General features: G+C 40.7%; 1 protein-coding gene across 9 annotated transcripts in view; it reads right to left on the bottom strand.

Moving 5' to 3' along the window:
- The window catches only part of GRM7 (glutamate metabotropic receptor 7), a 297,928-nt gene that overhangs the window by 192,916 nt on the left and 78,937 nt on the right, over positions 1-26,075 (bottom strand). For all 9 annotated transcript variants that reach the window (XM_061455687.1, XM_061455686.1, XM_061455681.1 and 6 more), the window contains exon 2: positions 4,735-4,951. In XM_061455687.1, coding sequence (XP_061311671.1) covers positions 4,735-4,951 — 217 coding nt within the window. The remainder of the gene's footprint in view (positions 1-4,734; positions 4,952-26,075) is intronic.

Raw genomic sequence — 26,075 nt, forward strand, 5'->3', positions numbered from 1 at the left:
TTTAGTACGCAGGGAAAGAAGGCATGCTTTTCCAGCATTTTTCTTCCCCAGTCCTTTCCAATGTTTGAGAACTTCGTCATCAAAACTAATACTTGGTTGTAGATTGAGATACTCTGTTACTGACATGATGCTTTGTACAACAGCAGGTCTAGTTCAAGCAGAACTGTGCTCAAAATCAGCGTTCTTGAGTGGAAATACTTATTTCTGAGATTAAGTTGGACAAGAGAGCTATAGAAAAGCAGAAGAAAGAGGTAAAGACAGCGGGCATATGGGATCGCAGATCTGGAATCCTTTTCTTTACACCGTTTGTGCTGCAGCCTGTGGCATGAGCATCAAAGTCTCCACAAGCAAAGCAGCTAGTGTACTCATCTGTGAAATGGACAATTTTTGGAGAGAAAAAGATTAATAAATGCATATTAGATCTTTCATTTATCTGTTAGGAGGCATTCAAGTGGTCTTTTGCTAATGACTTCAATATATATATTTCTTACAGATAGCAATTAACCTTTTGGTATAGATTAATCTTAAAAAAAATAAATCAAAGATGAATTAATCTTTGAAATTCAAGTATTCAGTTGTTTCATTAATAATCTGAAATTGTCCTTTAGATTTTCCATAATTAGACCATTCCCCTAATTTATTAATCCCAAAGACTGCAGAGCATGTTTCAAATCTTCATCTCCTGCCACAATGACATATTCAGACTTGCTTGAAGTACTCAAAATAAAAGTCACTTTGCAGAGAATTATTAACTCAAAGGATCAAGCAAAGTCTTTATATGCTAAAGCATATTTGAAAACTAAGCAAGGATAGCACTTCCTGATTCAACCAAGATCTTACAAATTGTGAGGGTGAGTAGAAACAAGTTTGGATAAAACACTGAATTTAGGATAATTAACTTGCTACAGATTCAAGGCCAAAGATTATAAATGTGCTGGTACCTATAGACTAAACCTTCCTTTCTGCCAAAACACATGATTATGAGATACAAGGCAATGGTCTGACAGCTCATTATGACCGCTTATTGCTGGTGTGTCTCAAACTTTGACTAATTACCTTTGCTCAGGGGCTGTTCCGGCTCCTGGCAGATGTACTTGGTCCTAACGGCCACATTATCGCAGGGGAGATAAGGACCTCTGCTCTGACACCTCTCCCAGCTCTATTGCTCCACTCACTCAAAGATGGGGGCAGGATTCATACCACTTCAGTGACCCCCACAGCCAGCAAAGATCTCAGAGAGCAAACCAGGCAGCACTGCATCATCTTGTCACAATCCAGGCAGCATGGGGAAGCCAGGACTAAAAAGAGCTTGGAGCTGTATATGAACCTCTTGCATTTCCTCGTTTGCACCAGGCTACAGAGATCATCCTGCTACTACTTTGGTTATGTATTTACTTGCATGCTGGGCTCCCATATTTGAGAGCAGGGGAGAAGCAAGTCTGTTTGCACACAGAAGCGGTGTTTCTGCAAAGTCTCGCTGCAGCTTTGCTGGGTTTTAATGTCTGCTTTGACCTGGGGCAATCCACCCAGCATCCAAACCCTGAGCAAGACCAAAGCCTACACACAAATCAAGCAGACAATGCTGTAAGCATAGCGCAGCTCCTCCTGATGAGCATTACTAACAGCTAACTGGGAAATGAGCTAAACCGTGCCTTACACTTAAACGCCTCTGCTGTCCTCCGTCCTCCCCACATCACTGCAGGGTACAACAAATATGCCCTCTGAGCTGGGAAGAAGAGACAATCCACTGTCTCACTGATTTCCAGGGGAATTAAATATTTTGCCTACAGAAAAAAGCTCCCTCCCACCAGTGCTGGATTTTTGTTGCTTCTGGCATGAGTTTTCCCATTAGTGAGAGTGTTGATTGGCACCCCAAGCACCACATTAATCTACTCGCATGGCAGCAGCAGGATCACCACCCCATCCCTTCTCCAATCCCTGCAGTGTTATAACAGCATGGCACGCATTGTCGTGCTTGACTGTGTATCTTTTGCAAAGATACTGCGTAATTACACACCTCAGTCAGGCCGCATATACTTGAACCCGTCTAAATATATTTAGACTCAAAGTGCAACTGATCTTGGTAAAATTTCTCTACCTTGTGAAGCCTCTTGTCCCTTCTGTTCCTCATTAGAGCAGACTGTTCACTTCATGTGTTCAGACACATGGCTCTGTACTATTCAAATGGGTTTACATAGACAGATCAAGTGGCTACTAACTATACCACAGCCATGAGTCAGTGAAATTATTGCTGCTTATTGCTTCATCAGGAGGCTCTTTATAAACCCTGATACTGCAGCAATCACCTGGCAGCCTGCTTAATTATTTTTTTTGCATAAAATATCCCCAAGGAGACACAGCCACATCAGGCAGCAGGAAAGCAACCCCAAACCACTGCACCCTCAACACCATCTCCCCCAGAGCACAGGCAAATCCCATTGCAACAAGACTCCCCAAAACAGCACCTGAGAGAGATGGTCACAACCACCCCTGAAGGTGGGGGACACAGTGCCATTTCCTCATAGGGGATCAAGGTCAGGGGATCAACCTGTATCTCCAGACAGCGTGGCTCCATTAAACATCTAGACAACAGGATCTTCTTACACTTCCCGGGCTTTAAAAACCCAAAAACTTGTTGACAGGTATTAAATCCCTTCAGAACTTCACCTAAGCTTCATCTGTGTAACATAGAAACACCAGTGCAGCCCTAAGGAGAAAAAGCTGCTGCACCGAGGACTGGATTATTCCAGTTTCCAGACAAGGCAGGCTGCTTACAGGAAAGAAAGTTCATGCACTATCCCTGTTATTGTCTTAATCTTGCAGGTGTGACCTATATCACCTGCACACAAAGCTAGTTTAAGCAGGATATTCTGTTGTTTTTATGCTTTATATTTTATGAAGGACACTGAATTACGTGTTGACTACATGAACAGCTCCTGTCATTAATACAGAAGATCTATAAAATGATTCAGTATTATTCAGCTAGAGTTCGTCCTTGACTTAGAGAGAATATTTCTGATATGATTTTGCAACAGTGGATATTTGCAAATAAAGTCAATTTTAAATTATAATGAACACTGGTATTTGTCACTTTCTGTGGTATTAAACCAAGAACCATTTTCTTTAATACCACATAAATATGCATTCAAACGAACAGACAAATTTATGCAAATATAGGTTTTTTCTGTGATATCAATACAATAAAATAATTCCGGATTCGCCTCTCTAAACCCCTTTCTTTCAAAAAGTGAGATCGTCTTCTCTGCTCAGTCCTTAGATAATGCTGCCAAAAGTGATTGGGAGCATCTCTGGCTATTTGGGAGCATACTGATGCTCCACCTCACCGATAGCAGAGGGTATTTGCAAAAGCAGTGTGCATGCTGTAGAACCAGCTTTGCAGCAACCAAGGAGATGAAAACCTCTGAGAGCTGCTTCAGAGCGACACCTGGCCTGTCCTAGTCCTTTACTTTCATGCACTCACTGATCTGGCTGGTGATTTACGATTTCAGTAAGGGAATTGTGGATTCCATTGTGCTGTATGTATTTAACACAACACCAGGGCAGTTACTGGTGGGAGACCTGCGAGTTCATTTTAGGAATACAATAGAAATTTTTGTGCAATGATGGTGGGCTCCCAATCAGGATATATCATTGAAAGCTTCTGGAGATGGGCCTTGCATGTATCACCAATAACAAAAGACATCATCTGCTTATTTTTCCTCACCAGAAGAGAAATCAACTTTAAACAATTCAATTTCCAAACATTTATGATTCTGGATAGCAAATCAGCTTCCCAGGGATTTATACCTCTATTCCCTGAAGTGCCATCTAAAGTCCTCCTACGCTCTGGCATCTCTGGAGAAACTTAGAACTATTCATGTTGAAGAAAAAGTTATGGGGATAAGGGGATGAGCACACTGACAAAGCAGTCACACCTTCAGGACAGGTCTCCTCTGTTTTGCACTGGAACAGGAAAGCAAGCTGTAGAATTGGAAATTACTGTGAACAAAATTACAAAGGCTCAACTCAATGCCATAAGCCTGACCCAGGGCAAGACACAGCATTTCCTTGTCCTCTTGGAACATCTCTAACTGGCAAGAGACATTATCCGACACAGTTCAGCCTCCCTGGGACACCATCAAATGAAACCAGTGACAAGAAAAACATGATGCATCACACTAAATGTCTGATGCACCTCATACCATACCACTGAGTTTGTTGCCTCCATATCCCAGACCAGTAATCTTTGAGCCTTCAAGTGAAAGATTATGAATTTTCTCAACTGAATTGGTCAAGAAAAATGCTAAAGAAAAGCAATACAAATCAGGCAGCAGTCTGAAAGGTGAGCAGCAACAGTATGACACAAGTATCAGGTAACAAGTAGTCTTCACAGAATTTCTAGCTGTGGAGAGATAAAAGCCCAGCATTTTACAATCTGTCTTCTACCCATGTAAACATAATATAATGCCATTCAGTGTAATAGTTGGAGCTTGATAAGACTCAAGGTTTTCTATTTTCTCCCGCAATGACTGAAAGCTACTAAGGTTTCAAACTCTCTGAAACTCCAAGGCAATTTTGGAATGAAAGTATCTAGGAGCCAGTAAAGAGGATTGCAAAGAACTGGAGCAACTTTAGAGTCAAATATATGTTCCAGAAAAATAATATAACATTTAGTACAAAACAACATTCATTACTTCTATAGCATTTTCTGGAGGGAGGGCGGGCGTTGCCTACCTGCCTCTCTGGAAATTTGCATGAAGGACTCGACTCCTTTTTCTCCATAATTCCCTTCAGATGCCAAAGTGGACACATAATTCCAGCCCAAAGCTTTCACAATGTCCACCATTGCTTGTGCTTGGAAGGAATCTGGAGGAACCACACGTGAGAAGAAATCATAGCGCCTGTCATCACTCAACTCTGGTGCAGTTGAGGCATAACTGATTTGTGGGATCTGTAGAAAAAAATAATTTCTGATAAATATACATATTCATATACTTCGTGCATTTCTTGCAGCAGTTCGCTAAAGCAGTTAGCTTCAGCTAAGCCTGAGTTCATCTTCACTGTCTCCATCTGCATTTCTCCACCATGTTCCTTTATAGTGTACAAGAAAAAGAAACAATCTTTTCATTGCCTTAAAGTTACACCAAAAAAAAAAAAAATCATTGATCAATTGAAAACAACTGTATATATGCACACCCACAGTTTCTTCCTTTCAGGAAACCTTAATCAAATACATCACACACAAACCATTTTTCTCACTACATCCTTTTTATTGGTGGTCTGGTTTTCAGAATATCAGGTTATTTGGGATCCTGAATGTAACCCAGTTTAAATCTATATCTGTGTTTCAGCTGAAAGCCAGAAGGATCCTGCATCCATTTTTGGAGCAAGGAGAAGCTCTTCAACATTAAACGCAACTCCTGATTAAAAAAAAAATAATAATAATTTAGTTTTTACTCTTTCTGATGAAGAACAGTCACGAAGATTAGTGAGCATGGGCATCTCTGTTCCACAAAGACAACCTGGTCATGTTTCAGCTCTGTCCTATAACTCTGCCTGCCCGTGACAAACAAGCCACTCTTCTTCCTTCTCACAGAAGAGGATGAAAGAGACTGAAACTTACCTTCTATAACCAGAGAGATCAGATTATTTTTCAGGGCTATTTTCTCCTTGATAACAAAGGTCCCTAAGCAGTTACCAAGCTGACAGTATGTTAAACCCCAAACCCATTATGCAATTGTTTGAATAACAGGCTGGGACTGCTCCTTACATTAAGGAACCTGCTATAATTCTCACTTGAGATGCCAAGAAGGAAAAAACCCAAGATTTACAATATAAACAAACATGATCATATATAATGATTTGAGACTTCTGGGCCACAGAAGGGTCAGTATTTCATGCCTCAGTACAAGCATCTTCTGCATTCTCATATTCTGTCTCTGCACAGCATTCCTACAGGCATTTACTGCTCTCCTACCTTCTCAGAAGAATAAACATATTTCCCCAGACTCAATGCTACAAAGGGTTCAGCACCTTCAGTTCCCACAGAGTTCAGCAGCAGATGAGAGCAAATGCAACACTGCCGCAGAATACACACTATATCTGTACGTCTGTAAGCACAACTGCCACACCAGAGTAAAAGCAGACCTGGAAAGCTAAATTGCTGCTGAAAACCCAGCAGGTAAGTGAACTTACCTAAACCACCCAAAATTGTTAAATACCCCAACATTTGTTGAGACACGTTCCTGTTTCTAAAAGTACTGTTTTGTTATAAACCGCATCAAACAGGACTTAAGACCTGCTTAGCTTCGTTCTGCAATCAGCCTATAGAGAGTCATGTCTTGTAGCCTTGCTCAAAACCCTTCACTGGAGGGATCCCTTTGCAGGGATCTTGCTGAATCAGGTCCCTGGCATAGTGCCACTCTTACTTGCTATGAATTATTAAACCCAAACACTAAAACTTCAAGTGGGTGCTCGGGCTGTCACCATGGATGTTGGAGAACTGAATGCCTGTCACTTGGTATGGTCTTTCCTTAGGATGTGTCGTGTCACTCCTTTGCAGGCCACTGGTTTTACAACCATAAAGGTGGCTAATCAAGCTGAAAGCTGGGACACTCTAGGTTTTTAATGCAAGACAGCAGTTGTCTAAAAAGCCTTGCCAGACTTATTTTAGATCTGTGGCTTGCAGACAGCATGTTGCCAGCAAGACCTCCCAGTGCTTGAGTCACAGAAAATTAAAACTGTTAAAATTGAGGCTGCCAGGAAGAACACAGTGTGGTGTTGACCACTGGTAAATGATTTACTTGCTCAGTATTTTACCTAGAGGCCAGCAAAGCTTGGGGACCACTCTCAAAGACAAACAGATCGATTACATCAATTTATCAGGGTTCTTTATTTTTGATCTACCTTAGGGATGACTTTCAGCTAACAACAACTACTGCAGTTGCAGTCAGAAAACGCTGAGCACCCTGGCCATCAAAAATAAGCTTAATTCTTAATTTGTCCTTGCCTACAGTTGCTGATGTAATAAATAATTGATGACATTTTAGGATCACACTCTTCTCATTTGTACAAAGTTAGCGCAGCTTGCTCAGCTGCTTATCACCTTAATTCATCTATTCATTGGATGGTATTATATTAAGTGGAACAGTTCACCAGGCTGACTTTGTGGGTGCCGTTTACCTAGTCTTAATTAGACAAGCATCCAGTAAATGACATCCAGTCCCACACACAGAACCATACGAAGATAGCCAAGTGCTGGGTTTTTTTTTAATTATAAATAAAAGAAAGGATGAAATATGATTTATTATTTTATCTATGGCAACTGTGTTTGTATTCCAACTTGCCAACAACTGTTTTTTTCAACTCAAAATCAAAAGGAACATATTCAGCCCTTTTACAAAAAGCAAGGCTTCTACAGAATGTGCTCTACTGCTTATATTACTTAGGGGATCTTTGGGTGCTTTTTAGTCTTTTTTCTCTGTCAATAAAACATTAACCACTTCTGGCTGTTTTGATCACTTGCAGTATAAAAAGCATACATTCATTTTTTCTTTACCGATATTCGTTACAGGTTAAGTAACATAAAGTTATAGATATGAGGAGTAGAATTAACATAAGATTTTGTTTGAATATGGGGAGAAAAGTCCTTAACTAGGTACAATATGGACTGGAGCTATTAGACTTTAACTTTGTCCAGTATGCTGTGTTCAACTTTGTCCATCATGCTGCAGACACCTACAAAAGACATTTTCCCTTCCCACATGTTTTCCTGTGCACGCAGGCAGCATCCCAGATGTCAAAATGGAACATCTGTTTGCATCAGCTAAAACCTAATAATTCAGCATTTTTTCTTCTCTTCCGTTTTTTAACATTCACATCTGATTGGATGTGGACAAACCTCCCACAGACTCAACCAGAAACTTTTCTCCCGCACTTCACACCATATGCTCCTCCACATCACCGTTTTGTATTTACTAATTTTCAAACTTTTAGTTTGAAAAGCACATCATCATGTTAATTCCAGGCAAATCTCAATGGTCAGGCATCCTCTCCTCCCCGAGATCCCTTCGTAGGGCTTATGCACAACAGACCATAGCCATAAGACAGCACACACCACTGGTGCTCACCAGGTAAGCTCACAGCCATGCACCTTCGCCTCCTATGAACACTGAAGCAGACTTCAAAATAAAAACAGATTGATCCAGTTCAAGACCCAACCCCAAGCTGGCCAAATGTCACCATTCTCTGATCCCAAAAACAATGCAGATGGGCTCACCATGCAAGAAGCGTGAGAGAGGACCAAGAGAGAACAAGGACTATCATTTGATTCTCTCCGATGATGGAATTTATCGCCTTGGTCCACCTCTCTCAAGCATGAGCTAGTGCTTCTAGAGGCCAGTCAGGCCTTGCCATCAGGGCAGCAGGCTGGAGCCTTCCCAGCCTCCCACCACACAAACCAACCTCCTATCCCGGGTCCAGGAGGGCAGTGGCTGGATGCACACAGACAGGATTTCAGATTCAAAGGCACAGAAAAAGCCTTAGTAAAGCTATCCACATAAAGCCAGAGTTAAATAGATGCACATTTAATAACCAACTCTTCTACACCCTGATCAGTGTGTAAAACCTTTAGCACTGCTGCAAGGTTTTGAATGATCAGCCCTGGAACGAGCAGTCTCCCTTTCACATAGAGACACAAGATGAATGAGAGGAAGGCAGAACAAGCCACAGTACAATGCCAAGGAAGCCTGAGCAGTAGAAAATCTTAAATGTAGTCCTACTGCTACCTAGTGAGTCCCCTAAATGTCCTCTCAAGATTTGCCAATCACTGTCAGTTTTGATTTTGAAAGTGGTTGTTATGGCTCAGACTTGTGAACAAAAAAACCCTCTGAGAGTACAGATTATCCTGCACCATGCTGAAACCACACAAAAACCTGGAAGTTTATCCACTTCACCCAACTTACATACTGAACAGCACCTAAATTAAAAGGTTTGCTTTCCCCTTTCCCAATAGCTTTCCCCATTTTTACAAGTTTTTAAACATATGGCTCCTCTCAAGCCATACTTAATTATCCTCTTTGTCCTGCAAGGGTACAGTTTGAGACATCGCATCCTGATGCCATGGGAAGAAATGGGTCATCAACAAACCCAGCAAGCATTACAGTGACTTAATGTCAGGATCACAGCGCAGAGGATTTTAAATGAGGTTGTTGTTTGGTTTTAGGGGTTTTGCTTGTTTTATTTTAATTAACCAGATAAATATTTTTCATCTCTCAACTGGTTTATTTTTTCTTCCATTTTGGTAAAATCTGTTATTTGTCATCACTATCTCACATTCAAAACTTTAAAGCAGCAAGCTCTCTCTTCCATCACATTTTTCCTATTTTCTGTTCTGAAACATGTCTGAAACATCAAGAAGCTCTAGGGAATTACAGTCTGCTTTCCAAATGGCTCTAACACCTTGCAGAAGAGTTGTGTTCCATAAAGCACAGGGATAAAAATCCCCTTGGCCTTTACACAGCAAGACTGTGAGTGAGAAAAGCCTGTGGTCCTCTGTGACCTGCACAGCAGACCAGAGCCTTCACCACCATAACAAGCCGCAGTTGTAGCTGGAGCTTTCAGAAGGGCACTCAGGTGTTGGCAGATGAGTAAGCAGATCACTGGTATGGGAGGCAGATCCTCCTGAAGACAGTCCTCGTGTTTACAGGACTATGGCAAACATCACACTCAGGAGTTTTACATATCATCTGCCTGGCTGATGATCTTATTACAGTAAGAGTGAATGACTAATGCTGGGAACATTGTGTTATTCAGTGATTAATTAATGTTAATTTATTTTTACAATTGAACATTTATTCATTAACTTCATTTTCTTCTGTCAATGGAAAGGTCTCTCTGGATCACACTTTGTTGCCTCGCTTGGAAAGCAGGGCTTGTTTGTGAGCAGCTGCACCAAAAGTCATGGCAGAAAACACATCAGCGATTGTCTCCTAAGTCACTATTTGCAGCATCAAATATCCTCCAGCATCAGAAGTTGGAACTGCTCATTTCAGAATAAAACGAAACTAAAATACAAACTTGTTCCACTTCTTCATTTCAAACTTTTTTTGTATTATTATCTCATCCTGTATCCTCCTTGTCTCACTCTCCAATAGATCCTTCTTTTCAAGCAAAACAGAAAGTGGTGAGCTCCTTGCTAATAGACAAGTGTCTCAACTGGAAACATGCAAGAGAGCCAGTGCCAGAAGACAAACTAACTCTCTGAAGCTGCAAAAACTGCCAAAGCATTGGGCTTCCTGCCCACACCCTCATCACCTCTGCCTCACTCTGCCTGCAAATTCACTTGCACAGCCAAGAACCTCGCAGATCAGCGCAACCATAAAAATAATTACTGCTACTACGCTACTTCAAATGTGATTGAGTTCGGCTGCATCTCCTCAGTAACTTATTAAAAGATTAATAAAATGGTGCACCTGAACCCAACTCACCAAATGACAGTAGTTTTCTAACTTCAGAAAAGGCAATTTCCCTGAGGACCATGTGCAATTAAGATAATGCATGAGTATACCTATTGAGATATTAATGAGCACCCACTAGGGTAATATTCAGTTCACAGTTTGCTGCATTTTTAACTTCCATTTCCTATTAAGTTTTATTGATATGATTTCCTGACAATAGAAAAAACCCACTCCACTTTGATAAAGCCTCTTGAACTCATTTACCAGTGCAATGTCTGTCTACACAAACTGCAGAATCCTGCCAATATCCTAACTTTACAAAGCTAAGATGTCTGAAGACTTTTCTCTTGGCTGCAAAGCTCCTTGGTGTGAACTGATGGATGACTAAAAATCTCAAATCTGTTTAGGTCTTGGATTTTATTCACGCAGAAATTTATGATGTCAGGACTTAATCATCAGTTAGTACAACTACTCTTTTTTCACCATTTACATCTCAAATTGCATAACAAACAGCTTCAGCAGCCTGTGAACTGTATATAATTGTTTTCATTGCCTTGAATTAAAATTGTTTGAAGTTCCTAACTAGCTGTTTTCTATAGGCAAACCTCCTCTTCACTTGCTTCATTTTCACTTTGTTCCAAACGGGAAGAAAATTTTACCTGACAGACAAAATAAGATCAGATTATGACTGAAAGCTTGCAAAGATAATAGGAATGAACCTTCCTGCTGATTTCCACTAGGCTGGAGGGAGAATTAGAGTTCACTCTGTTTTGTCAAGGAGATGACATCTGTGGGAGGTGCAATGGCCTCAGGTCTGGCCTGCCCAGCAGCAGCCAGTGGCCTCGTGGCACACCAGCCACCTACTACATAACAAACATCATCTCTGCCTTTTGTTCTACCAGTTGCCAGCCCTTCCAAAAACTAGACACTGCTAAATCCCTAGCTTTGGGTTGATTTTCTTAAGATGTCAATCTAGCAGCATGTGCCCTATTTCTGTCCCAAAAGGTACATATGAAAACAAATATTACTGCCACTCTTGCTCTAGGGCTCTAAAAAGACTAGGAAATAACATCCCCAACAGTCTTCGGCAACGATGAGAACAAATCCTTCTCAAGTGCTTTGATAATCCCTCCTTATTGTGTTTTATGATGAAATTTTAGGAGTACATTTCAAGCTGTTTTTTATACTCAATAATGTTGCCAATAAGAAAATGAGGCAAAACAATCAACAAAAATGAGTTCATATAAATCAATTTTAAGAGCTCTGTCATAATTCTATAAGGTATTTACATGCAGCAGACCTGTTGCTACATGCAAAAGTTACATGACAAGAGTAAATTCCTTTGAGCAGTGAACAAAAACAGCACATCTAAAGAAAGGCAGTTGTATAACAGAAAATTTTCAAACCCATTAGTCTATTTACAGTTCACCTCTGTTTTCTCACTGTTTACCAATTACTAAAGCCACCAGCATTCAAACATGGCCCTGTTTGCTCACTTTACCACCTCTCTTGCATTATCCCACAGTGAATCCCTAATGATGTATTAGGGATCAACACAATCACCTACAAAGGAATCGGATGGATATTTCATAAGGTACAGGAAAACAAATATAAACAACATCAAATACAAATGAGAGGCTGAGCCTGGAGAAAGTGTTTAATAGAACAGAAATATCTTCAAGAGCAGCAAAAAGAAGCACTAAGAAAATAAACCAAATAAATATTTACGTACACTATTTTTGCCAGTATCCAAACTGGCCCATGCCACCAAACCATACCACACTGTGCTGTGTGAGCTCCATCTCATGCTACCTGCCAGTATCATGACTTCAACTTGACCACAATGACTATTAACATGTCACTGAAAGGGAGTAAATCCTGCTTTAAGGACAGATTGTCAAAGTGCTCAACATCTATAGTCGAGTGCCTACGTCATCGATCCCAAGCCTTGTGTAAGTTCCTTTCTTTTTTTTTCTTTCAAGGAGGATAGCAAAATTCCGTACTTAGGAAGAGCTATAGGTGTTCTTGGCAAATCGTCAGTGAAAAACTGGATGAAGTCACTGCTTTGTGAACCTCTCAGTATCAGTTAATTCAAGAGTGACAGTGATAGGAGAATAAAGTAGTGTCAGGAAGGGTAATGGATGGACAAAGCACAGGAAACTACAGGGAGAAGTTATCTGTAATTTCATTTCACTGAATTGTCTTGCTGTGCAGCATAGACTCAGGTTCAACCCATAATGAATACACATTAGAAGCTCCATGCAGATTATTGGATGGAAAGTAAGAGGGAAGGCCAGTCCTATTAAGACTTACTGTAACTGAACAGTGCAGTAATAGACGTTAACAGAGCTGCTCTGACATCGTGACAATACAGAGCAACATAGTGTACTCTTGTCCTTCCAGAGTGATGGTTTTGGTTAAGACCTTTTAAAATTCACAGCTCCTTCATTACCAATATTAGAATGGATGCAACCCATTACTGAAACAAACACCTCCAATGATAGTTTGATTTTCTCAAATAACTGGCCTTCTAATTTAATGCCTTTTTTTTTAAGTTCATTTCAAACCTGAAAAGAGCATATGAAAGAGCCCCTTTCCAGGTACACCTTTGTCACCAGCGTAACTGTCACAGCACTAAAGCTGAAAGACATCCTGAATAATATTGGCAAGCTGGGAGAATTTTCTGTACCTGTAAGGTCTCTCACTTGCTCTTCTAGGAGAAGAAAGTACTCCTGAAGAAAATAATTGTAGCAATTAAAGGAACAATAATTACAGCAATTAGTACTGTCCACATGGCTCATGGGAGCACTTTATCAATTCAGAAAGCAGGAAGGAAAACATTATAAACACATAGTAAAATGAGATGTGTCCATAAATATGAAATAACCCTATATTTCATCTTGATGACCTGTGCCTAGAAGTAGGTCTATGTGTGACAACAATGCTTACGACATAGCTTGGATTTTTATAGCTGCAGATTAGGAGGTGATCTCTGAGCTTTTAAAGGCTAAAAGATCCTTGGATAGATGACTTGAAACCAAGATCCACAATTTTAATGAAATCTAGTCATTGCATGAAAATAAGCGTCTCATCTCCTTGTGAGGCTGTAAGTAACACCGTCCTTCTGATAAATAAGGACATAGCACCTGTCTCAAGTTTACATATAGTGGAATAAGGATTGACTGTTTATAGTTTCATCATTAATACTTTCATTTGCCTAATCTGTGCATTAGGGTGTTCAGGCACACAAAGACAGATACCCAGGTTTCACTAAATGTATTTCAAGTGGTCTAGATCTACAAATGCTTGTACTGAGTCAATTTATAATGAACCTACAGGCTCAGCTGTCTTCCTACACAGGCACAAATGAAAGTTTATAAAAATCTCTTCCATGACACTGCCTCTCTGTCAGAGCAAGGTTCTCCCATTCCCTATGCCTGTAGGTGCTTTAACCTGCTCCCACCTGACCAGAGTCAATTCCTTGCTCTCCTACATTACCAGAAGACACTTGAATCAAACTAAAGAAAAAAAAAGAAAAAGAAAGAAGTCATTATCAGTCATGCTTATCTATTACCCAGTAAGAAGATGTACATCAGCAAAGTGGGTAGCATAAAACATGGCCGCAATTCCAAGTTTTGGCCCTAAGGCAAGGGCACCTACATTACCTCCATATCAAACACGTAGCCACAGAAGACCTCCTCAAAGACCTACTGCAAATGGAGAAGCCAACAAAGTCACAAAGCAGCAATATAGATATAACTTAGCTCAACGGAATGCTTTGAGATTTACAGCTCCAGGCTGTCCACCTTCCAGTAGACCAGGGCTCTCTGAGCAACCTGGTCTAGTGAAAGTGTCCCTGCCTGTGGCAGTGGGGTTGGACACAGATGAGCTTTAAGGTCCCTTCCTACCCAAACCATACCGTGATTCTATGATCCTTTTCCATGGGCAAGGAGCATTCTTTGCAATCAAGCTCCTTTCAGCAGGGTTTATGAACCAATTTAAAACATTTCTTTCACTGAAAAATAATTCATTCAAATCTTTGGACCAAGATGTACCAGAAAGCACGGTTCCCACAGTACTGCTACTACAAAAATAGAGCATCTTTGATGAAAGCAGAACAGCATTTCAACACCACGGTCAATATTGCACATTGGTTTAGAAATAGGTGAGGCCCATGTGGAATTCAACTGTTCTTCACCTAGTACCCTTTAGAGAATTACTTAAATAAAAGTGTCAGAATATGTGTAGCTTGGACACAAAAGCTTCCTACATATTTAAGGCTCCTCCTTTAAGAGACAAAAATGTTTTCCCCTGTGTATCAAAAGACATCATGCTCTTTAACACTTCTTAGTTATTGCGTTACAGCACACCTGCAACAATAAAAAATAGGTTCTTTGTGTTTGCAGGTATTATTTGGGTTTGCAAGACCAACTGTTACTATCTGGATTGTTAATTTTTCCAGTAAATTGTCATACTTTGGAACTCATTTTCAAACATTCTTTTAAAAAAAATAAATAAATCACAAAATATCACAAGAAATCAGTATTTGAATTTGCACTGCAATGGAAAAAGATTTTTAGACACACACTTGCTTGATTTGTGTTTGCAAATTCCTCTTTGGGCATAAAGCTGGGTTTGCGTAATCATGAAAAAGATCATTTCTAAGTTATCACTCCTCAGAAGTACATTAATTTTTATTACTTACATTTGAATTTCTCTTGGTTTATCTGTATTTTAATTCAGTAATATTAAATTAAAAATTTAATTTATACCTTTTCATTCTTATTTCTAGTCCTAGATACATGAAGATCCTTCTTTATCTTGAGGGAAGACTGCCTTGAAACCATCAGTTCCTACGGCAGCTGAGGAGCTATGCAACCTGGGATGTGCTGCCAGCCTCCAGGATCACACACTGGTGGACATAAAACTCCCCCATCCCTCTGCATGTTGCAGAGATGCATTTGCACACCCCTGATGCAGACAGGCAGAGGTACAGGCTCCTTCCCCCATGCAGGCTGGGTTCTTCCTCCCTGATATACAGGTGTGTGCAAGACAGAAAGAAGCCTAAGTTTTCCCCCAGTTGACACAATGAACACAGGTGATGGGAATCTCTTACAGCTCCTGCCTGCAAACAGAAATATTTATCCACTGCACCATAGAGATTATTGATAATAAAGACAAAGGAACATGTACTATTATGAAACTTCAGCACTTAATGTTTTTAAGTGAAATATTTAACTTAAGAATTTTAGCTGGCTTGCTCATAAACTGGCAAGGCAATAAAAGCTTTACTGGTTTGCAGATCTCATGGATGAGATATGACCAGCACAGCACATTTGATTTTACAATACTAACTAGAATATTCCTCCTAGGATGCATCAGTTAAAATATCAGTGGTGATTGCCCATCCATTGCAATGCAAGAATGCACAGCTCTTCATATTTTATCTCCAGCTCTGATAGAATGAAAGCTGGAGAACAGCATTAAAGTAATAGATGGTACTCTGCTAGAGGTAATTTGAAATCTTAACAAAGCATCAAAGGATCTTGCCTATTATGAGCTAATACTTCAAGCCAATTTTTAGCTGAACTCATGTCAGGTGATGGGAGTACGGGGACCCTATAACCTTTCTAAAGGCCACATTTTTGTAATCATTTGGTAAAACGAAGCTGCTTATGCAGCAATAGTCTTTTCAACCTCAAGCTGTGATTCAGATTCAGCCTACAAATAACACATGGATATTCCACCACAACTTAATCCCATGACATACTACAATGCCTAAAACATAATTACAAAGATATTGTATGAAAGAGAGAGAAAGAACAACTTTATAAGAGGCATATTCTGTATTCTTTGTGTTTGTGCTAAGGTTGAATCTACTTTTGGGGTTGCTTACTCCTACCACAGCCTAAGAAAGCGGATAAAACAGGCAGTGTTATTTCAAAGGGAAGAAACCTAGGTCTGTCCATTAAATGCTACAGATTGCAAAATGACTTGTGTAAAAAATGCTGTATTTGCACCACATTGCTAAGAATAAGATTAATAGTTGTTTAACCCATCAGGCGCTTGGGAATGGGAAGGGATAGGGAAAGGCTCACATCAAGATTTTCCAAATCTTGCACAACAAAGCAGAGGGAGACAGAGGGCATGGCTGACGCTTACATGGCCTGAACACACACTTTGAGATCTTCTAGATGATGAAACGTCATTTGAGTGCTGGAGCCTATTTCCTACAGCATGTAGATTTACCTCCAGCAAGGCATTCTCAGAAGGATCATTTCAATTATTCAAAGAAATGCTGAGCAGACAGCCAGGATCTGTACGTCCCCTACACTCACATACGGGACACGATAGCACTGTCAGATTTGCTTTCATTTCTTTTTACATATATCATTGTCGTGGTTTAAACCCAGTCAAGCAACTTGTTCACTCACTCCCAGTGAGTGGTGCCGGACTGACAACAATCGAGGGACCCCCCCCCCCCCCCCCCACCGGGGCTCTCCCCCTCCCCGCTCCCGGAGGAACGGGGAGGAGGATCGAAAGAGTGCAACTCCCACGGGTTGAGACAAGAACAGTCCAGCAACCAATGTACAACACAAATCAAAGCCCGTGTCCTTCCAGGTAACTCCCAGTTCCCCCCCACCCCAGGCATGATGTGCTGTGGTATGGAATACCTCCTTGGCTAGCCTGGGTCAGGCGCCCCGTCTCTGCTTCCTCACAGCTTCCCCTCCTCCCTGGCAGAGCATGAGCCTCACAAAGTCCTTGGTCAGGGTAAACATCACTTAGCAACAACCGAAAACATCGGTATCACCAGCACTGTTCCCAGGCTGGAAGTCAAAACACAGCACTGCACCAGCTACCACGAAGGAGAAACATGACTGCTACTGCTGAACCCAGGACAATCATTCCAATACACTCTGCATTTCTAAAAACTGGGAACTCACTGTGAACAGATAGAGAAGTTACGTATGTACACCAGGTGTATATATATATATAAGCATAAATATGTTTGCAGTGATAGCAGCTCAGACATCCCAAAACGGACTCACAAATTCTAATTATTTTTGAAATAAATCAGAACCATTAGATAAACACAGCAAAGCAGCTTTTATGTTTTATTTATGTGTACACATTGCTCCACTCATCGCAAACATATAATTGAACCTTATATTGTCTATGCATATTTTAAAATGTTTTTAATCTACAAGTATAAATCTCATTGATTTTGAAAGTAGACACCAACAGCAAAGACTTGTTCAGCAGACAGGCTGAAATATAGAAAAGCTCAATAGCATAACATAGCTTTCTGAAAGTAATACGCAAACACATACACAAACCCAGTGCAGCAGAAACAAACTGCAATGTGGTACAATGAGAAACAATCATCCTCCAGAGCTTAGTTATTAGCCTAAATGAAAGCTGTTGAGTTAGTATTTGAGCATATCTCATAATTGCATTTCTAGATGAGCATCCCTGTTTATGTTCTGGAAAATAAGGCTGTGATTTGAATATTTATTCCTAAATTTTAAATATAGCAAAGTGTCTTATCGTCAAGGAAAATAAAGCCTATGGGCTTTTGTCTTTACAGAGTAACACATATAAAATCTGTCAATACAGCTTTATCTATAGTAAGTGCTTATTTACCTCATCATTGTAAAGTTAAACTTTCAGTAAGCAGCTGAATCTCATGATGAGCAAAACTGACTTCCTGTGAATGACTGATCAGATACTGCAAAATTAAGAATCTATACTCATAAAAAAGTCTCCAAGCAGTCTTTATTTTAATGGAGATTCTTGCAGAATGAGACTTCCTCCCTCATCCCTCCCCTAGATCCTCTACAAAAAAACGCACAAGGATATCACAGCTGCATTTCAAGTAGTAAAATGGTGTTTCAAAGAGGATTTCTAGAGCTCATTTCTGCCCTTATTCACTTCCACATGATATTGGAAATATTCTTTCATATTAAAGTGTGTCAAATAATACAGAAAGGTACGTTTTTACGGCGCTCACACACTGTGGTTGTCTGAATGTGTTTTTTTAAGCTGAAACTATTCTGTTTTGTCTTTGTACATCATTAAAAGGTTGACATCAGAGCAAAACTCTGGGTTAAAAAGAGTATGTGTAAACTCTTCTTCAAATCTCTTACTTCAGTTCTGGTCATTCATAACTACATGCCTCAACAGGTTTTTCCACTTTTTCCTTCTGTCCTGGAAATAGCACTCTCTGCACTGACTACAGATGATGCCCAGGGTGAAACCAGGGTTAACTACAACTGAAAATGATGAATCCAGAGTTAGAAAACGCACCTTTGTTTATGATCAAAATGACAGACCTCCCCATGCCAAAACACTGGCCTGAATTATGGGAACAGCATCACCTCTGAAAGCATTTCCAGTGATATCAAGTAGCCAAAGGGTCTCCCAATGAACCTGCGACACTTCGGCACGTTGCCAAAGGGCATGGGAGCCCTAGTACCCACACACAGCACTGCATGTAGGGATAAGAGAAACACAGAAACATGTCACAGCTACCGATTAACATTCTGAATATTATACACATGTCTAATGCTCAGTGGTAGCTACCAGGATGAGACTGAATACGTAGAGCAGATTATCCCATGTCTGACTGCAGTGTTAGTTTCCCTTCCTGTCATAAATTAATTCCGACTGCTAGAGACAATTATGGACTGTAAGAACTCACGGGTAAAATCTAAGTTGTCAGCTTTGGATTTTCTTCTTTAAACAAAACACTTGCCTTCTTTTACACTGTGAAATTCAGGAGAGCATTTCAGAGCATTCAAAATGCATTGAGTTTCAGTGGCATCCAGTACATAGGGCAAAGACCTGTTGCCCTCAGTAAGTGAAAAATACTGTGTGTGAGGAAGGATACGATTACATATTTTTATCTCATATTCCTCACAAATAGTGTGGTGAACAGGAAATTCCTATATACAATTTTAATACAGATACGAGAAAAGGTGTTCTCAATTTCAGATATCTGGAGGAAAGTCTCCATTTAAGAACAGCGCTTGCAGGCCTTTCATTCAGATGCATTCATTAGTACTAAAGCAGTAGTCCAGGAAATTAGAATTTGCCTTTCTAACAAAATCCTTGATAAATTATTTCTGTCTCTCTATTAAAAGTTATCATTTGCTGCAGCGATGACAACTCTACCAGAGGAAAAATATGGCTGTTAACCCATAGCAAAAGCAATTTCATGTAAGTTGGTTTACTGTAAAAAGATGAGCTATGTAAACTACAGCCAGGACTAACCTTGGAACTACAGGTTGCATGAGAACAATACAAGTATAAAGCTGGTCATTCCCTGGAGGCATTCAAGATCAGGATTCCTAAAGGATATTCTCCTGGTGAACTACAGCCTTCCAGCACCAGCTGACACAGACTGTATCAGGTAGGAAATCCTATCTGGTTGTGAGGACCGTAATCCTTTCTTTGGGAATCTGTCATCTCTCAATATCTGTGATCATATCCCACCTGGTTTTCCTCCTCCCTGGCCTGGACAGCTTTACCCTTAGCTCCCTGGAAATGTTCTCTAGACTATAAACCTTTGCAGTCACTGCCTTCTCCTGAGAGCTTCTCTTTGATGCAAGACCCCATGTTTCCCCACAACCGGTGGTGCCCAATTCCACTGCCTGACTGGCATGTGCCACTGTTTCTCCTTGGCTTTACACCCAAGGCATTGCCTGCTCATCTCCCAAGGACAGGGACTATGGCAGAGGCAGAGGGAGATGCAGGCACTGTCGAGATGAGCACTTGGACACAACAAAATGCTTCGCTTCATCGCCAACAAGGGCAAAACTTTATTCCTTTGAAATATGACAGTCACGGGCAGCATTTCATATTCCTTTGGAAGGTTTAAGAGGCAATTCTGTAGGGACGCTGTGCTGACCCTGAGTGTGAGGATGGGTTTCACCAGGGAGACTGCATGATTATATTTAGGCTGTCTTTGAGTTCATATTTTCTTTAATCCAAAATAAACATTATCATGAGTAAAAAGGCCTGTTATGTGCTCTGAGCCTAAGAAATCGAACAAGGTCCTTTAGGACACAGACTTTAGGCATAAAGAAGAGCAAGGAAATGCAGCGAGAAGAGATGTAAGTGAGAATGGATTATAATTATGGGAGAAATCTGCATTTGACATTTCTTAAACTACATATACAAGAATTATAGGGCATAATGAAGTTTCAATGAATATCTATACCTTTTATTTCCTTATATTTCATCTCTGGCCTTTTAAGAAGTGCATCATCACCGTGTAATTCTACGTATATATATATTTATGTATTATTACAGGAAAAATACAAGGCAATCACACTTTTACCTTCACAAGTTTTCTTCACCTCAACATTAAGCTTGCCAGCTAAATAATTACATTTCTTCTTATCTAACTTGTGGGAGAACAAATTTAATAACAGAAATACAGCTAGAAAGACAAATACTTAGGGGAGAATAATTTTCAGACTTAAACTTCACAAGCTTGATAGATTATTCTGGACACTGGATAATTACTCAGCATGTCTTTATCGCAAAAGTGCCCAGACATTCTAATTAATCCAAATTACTTTCTAAGGGCCCTGTTATTAGACATATGCAGAAGCAACCTATAGATATAGAAATGTATTATGGTTTTTTTAAAGGTCTCTAACAGCTCTGTCTTTCAGCACGCTGATGAAACTTGCACTGCACAGGCCACCAACTTCTTCCTTCGCGCTGCAGCAAGCCCAGACCAAGGGAGGAGAAAAGAACCTACAGAGAACTCTGTGTAACAAGGAACACTCAGAAAAAGCTGCACGGCTTAGATTATAGAGTCTTTTCTTAAAATATAAAGAATATTGCCAAAACAGAGAGAGGGGAGCAGATCTGTTCAACCCCTGAACTCAGCTCTCTGGCACAGTGAAGCTGGTGGCCTGTTCCACTGACATCTCAGCCCTCAATCCAGAGGGACACCAAAACTTCCCTGGGTCACCAGCACCAGCTGGGCTGCAGGAAAACGCTCTTGCTACCAAGGCAGCTCCTTGCAGCAACCATGCTGCTGTTTTACTGTCATAACCCAAGAGAATACTTCTCCTTCCTCAGTGGCCTGTTATTTATTTCTCCTTTTATCTATTTCACATTCCTTCTCATAGAAGGAATATAAATTTTCAGCTCCTGTTTCACCTCCATATGAAAATCATTCTGAAACATTCTCATACGCAATGCAACTCCACACAGAGCTTCTTTCTGAACTTCAGCTGGTACTTCAGCCTGATGCATCTCAGCAGGATGCCCTGGCTCCAACTGCTGTGAACCAGAACCAGTGTAGCTGGTGAAGTACTGGGTGATGGAATGGACGTAACTCTTTTCCTTGTCTCTCATATGGCAACACATCACAGACAACAACTAATCCCTTGAGTGAAAGGAGTGCTGGTAAACTGAGTCACTTAAAGGATTATGGAAAGCTGCAGAAATGTCCTGTGTTCTTCATGCAATTATTTTTATCATTATTAGCCTTTAATAGCCTTGTTAAGTATGACTTTCCTTGAACCAAATACAAACTCTCTATTACTTCAAGCTCCTCTTTAAAAGAAGGCAACACATACAATTTGGGTCAGTTTACCAAAACAGAAACATTTCTTCCCCAAGCAGTTTTAGGCATTCCTATAAAATCATACAGATGAGAAACATTTATAGGTGCACGGACCAACAAAACGGTACAGAAAATATCTCATCCTTCAAGAAAATGTGTGTATGTATCTATAATGAAACTAATTCGAAGTAATAAGGATCGACAGACATTTTCAATGGATAAAACGACCTTTCCTAGTCCTCATCAGCCTTTCTTTTACCTTTACTGAACCAGGCAATATCAGTCCATCATTAACATAATTTTTGGTCATTAAAAAAGGATCACAATTCTCCACCAAGTGTCTTTTGAAGTTTCACGTCTGCAAATCTGGTGTAAATTACTGTCAGTATTTAATATACCAGATATTGTATGCAATTGTTGATCAAAGACAACATCTGTGCAAAGTGCATGCCCAAAGTAAAATAGGTCTAGTTTGTTATAATAGGCTTGACCTCTTGTACGCTGTCATAGCTGCATACAGCTGGGTTGTTTGTATTTTGAAATGAAAGAAGAAAAACAAGTGCAAATAAAACCACATTTACACAGATATTAAAACAGTTTCAAACTAAACTTGACAGTTTTGTTCTTGCAATTCCTTTAGCAGGAAGGATACAGGTACTCTGGAACTTTGAACAGTACCTGGAGGACCCACATGTCAAAATCTGGAACACCATTTTCTTCAACCAGCTGACAGCTTGGGTTCTCTCTGGCACCGAATGGGCTCCTTGAATGGAGCTGAGCCTACAAGTTGGCTTTAAGCTCTCAGAGATCAAACTAATGGGCTCCCTAGGCAGTTTTGTATTTTGTAACCTTTCCTTCCATGTTTGACTCTTTCAGTTGTGGGAATTCTGCTTGCAGTGATGTCTGATGTTTTGCATAGGATTTTTTAGCTGATCCATGCACAGGGCAAGTGAGCTTTGTGAAGATGAAAGAGACCGCTCTGACCCTGAAAAGCTCTAAAGATAAAAGCTTCAGAGCCCATTTCTGAAAATCTCCAAATATGTCAAGATCTCTTCTCTATGTAACAGGCTGCTAATGCTGGAAGTCATTGTGCTCATCATTACTTAGGGTTTGATTCTGCAAGGTGCTCATGCACAAACCCAAGAGAGCAGAGCAACCTGTTTACTTTCAGGAACCACATGAAGCAAGCGAACTATGGAGGCAAAGCAGAAGAAAACCTGCAGGCAAGAAGGAATGATACAAGACCATATATTTTGCCTTTTATGAAATAAAAATCGTACGTAGAGCATCAAATCCTCAGCTGGTGAAAATTGGCATTGGCTTCAATGGAGCTCAACCACATTACACAGCTTGAAGCTCTGATGCACAAAATTAACACCGCAATGAATGGTGCTCTGCAAATAATTGTGCATCTGTATTTATCATATTAAAATGAGCATCATGATTTTGGAGATCACCTCATGTTTATGCATGTGCAGTTAATGCCCTAAATCTCTGTATTTTTTTTTACTTCTCATTGAATGAATATTTCTAGAAGAAAGTTTATGCAAAATGTCGGGTGTCAGATCATTTTGAACAAGTGAATATAGCAGGTCTTCAGCAGCTCTCACCAGAACAAATTAAGCAGTGCCGGAAGGTCCATAGGAAGAAGAGCTCATTTTGATGGTGGTGATGGGATGTGATTTTCCCTATTAGTCCCTGACCAGCAGGGCAATGCTCGGCACATCATCCTCACTGACAGAAATTAGACAAGCTCCATGACCCATGTTTACAGAAGCCTAAAGCCATCTCAGTGGTTGAGCTCAGTGCAAGAATGGATTGGCCTTTCCAGCTCCAAATCCACAAAATTAGAAGACAGGAGAGAGGAAGAGAGAAGGGGGAAAAAGGAGGGGAAGGAGACAGGGAAAAGGGTAGGGAGGGGAATGTGAAGGGATCTTAACTCTCCACTTGAAAATTCTTTGAGTATTTTTAATGAAAGAAGTATCTACGTGAACGCTAAATGCCAGCGTTCCCAATGTGAACCTCCCCAGAAAGAAGAAACCTGGCACTGTCTTATTTCTGTGGGATAAGCCATAATAAAACACAAGTGACAAATGAAAATCCAGATATTTTTTCAAAGGCTCAGCACGTGACTCCTGTTCTTTTACTGCACCTCCTGCTCTGACACCATGGCACAACAGGATTTTTATCAGGATGCTGGTAGCTTTTTAATGCCACCTCTTTACACTTAGATCTCGCAAGTGTCTATCAGATTCCTAGGTGTCAGCTTTTGAAAGGAGCACAGGAGTTTTATTTCCTACTTCATTACTTTTTTTTTTTTTCAATTCCCTTCCCTCCAGTTATTTATTCCTCTGGAGGGTAAAAGGAACAAGCCCCTTGTGCATACTTCATCAAGATCTGTAGACTTGCTACTAATACTGCAGTCACAGTTATCAACCTTACAAGCAGTTCTAAAGGATCAAGGCAGCGTTTCGTCACCGAAGCTCAGCAGGTTATGCTAACCCTGCAGTTTACTGAGGCTCTGCATCACGCCACATTTTTGGAGCCAAGAAGCACGGGAATTTTTGAAATGCTGCGTTCTGCAAGCAACCAGCAGGAAAATTAGCATTGTAAAATGGCAACCTAATTTAGATAAGCACTATGTGAAGCCATCTAATTTGTATACAGAGTCATTATATGGTCACAACTGAATGACTCAAGCCTCTTTCTTTTCTTCTATTCCTCCTCTCCCCCCTACATAACAGTGCTCTGGGAGTATCCTTAGTTATGCATTGCTGCTAGTTGACAGATCACTGGCAGGCATTAAATGGCAGGAACATTATTGTTAATAGCTCAGGAATGACAGCTGTCAGAGACGGGGAGGAGGGAGGCAGCAGCAGCTCTGTCCTGAGCCGGGGGGAACCCCCCAGCAGCCAGTTCCCCCCTGAGCAGCCCCCTCAAAGCCAGCCCTGCTCGCCTTGAGGATGCTGGCTACCTCTCTGGGCTTGGAAACTTCAGCGATCCCGCAAAACTTCTCCCTGCATTGCTTACCGAGTTGCTCACTGTTTTTTGCTGTGATTTTCTGGAGCTCCTGAGGAGCTACTCGGATGGTTGTCAGCCACTCTTCACTAACTCAATACCTACTGCTTAGACGGCCTCATTGCGACACATTTGGGAATGGAGCAGGACCTCACTGCAGGCAGCCCAGGTACCACAGAGGCCTCAGCTGCACAGATTGCAGCCAGCAGATTCCCCCTGCTTCAGGCCCCAGTGTCCCCCACTCACTGGGGCTGCTAGGCGAGCACTCGGCACTCCCTGCATGTGGGGATACATGCGTGGGAGCTGCTTGATTTGCGGGCTTTGTTTCCCTGTGGTTTGTTTCATAGCCAGCAATGCCAGAAGATTTTAACATCCATGCTGACAGCTTGGAAATCACCATGTTTAATAACAGAAAGCTGATAGGAAACTAGATAAACAGAAATACTTTTCACTTGCCTACTGTCCTGGTCCATTTACATTAGTCCACACAAGCAGATTTGTATCTATCTAGGTGCTTACACCAATTCCATCACCATCATATCCCAGCAGCTCTCAAGTCTTTAAAAATAGAACAAATAGCATTTGCTCCTTATTTTTTCCTTTCAAGCCTTCAAGAGAATGCTCGAATCATTTATGGCTTTATTTTATTTATTCATTTGTTTGTGAAAAAGGATGATGGAAGCACATATCTACCCCTTTGTGTCAAGGGAAAAAAGAAAAGGAATTTAAAATAATTGTTATGTAGTTGTTATGTAGTTGCATTCCTAGTACCTGTGGGTGCTTGTACATACATACTTGGGGACTCTGTTCCCCAGCCTGATCCTGGCTCCAGTGGAAGCCCTGACTGCTGCACCTTAATTCGTATAGGATGGCAAAGTGGGGAGATAGAGGAAGGAGAAAGCAATCCTATGCAGAGCTTAAGTAGTGCAGAGATCCAGACTCAAGAAAACAGCCAGAGCAACAGCAGCACTGCATTTTTTAGTCACCTGCAAACTCAGGACAGCATGTCTGGC

Source organism: Pezoporus flaviventris, unplaced genomic scaffold, assembly GCF_033815535.1.
Source record: "Pezoporus flaviventris isolate CSIRO_AGI_PZ_B2104156 unplaced genomic scaffold, CSIRO_AGI_Pfla_v1 ptg000021l, whole genome shotgun sequence".
In the NCBI taxonomy this organism is placed as follows: Eukaryota; Metazoa; Chordata; class Aves; order Psittaciformes; family Psittacidae; genus Pezoporus; species Pezoporus flaviventris.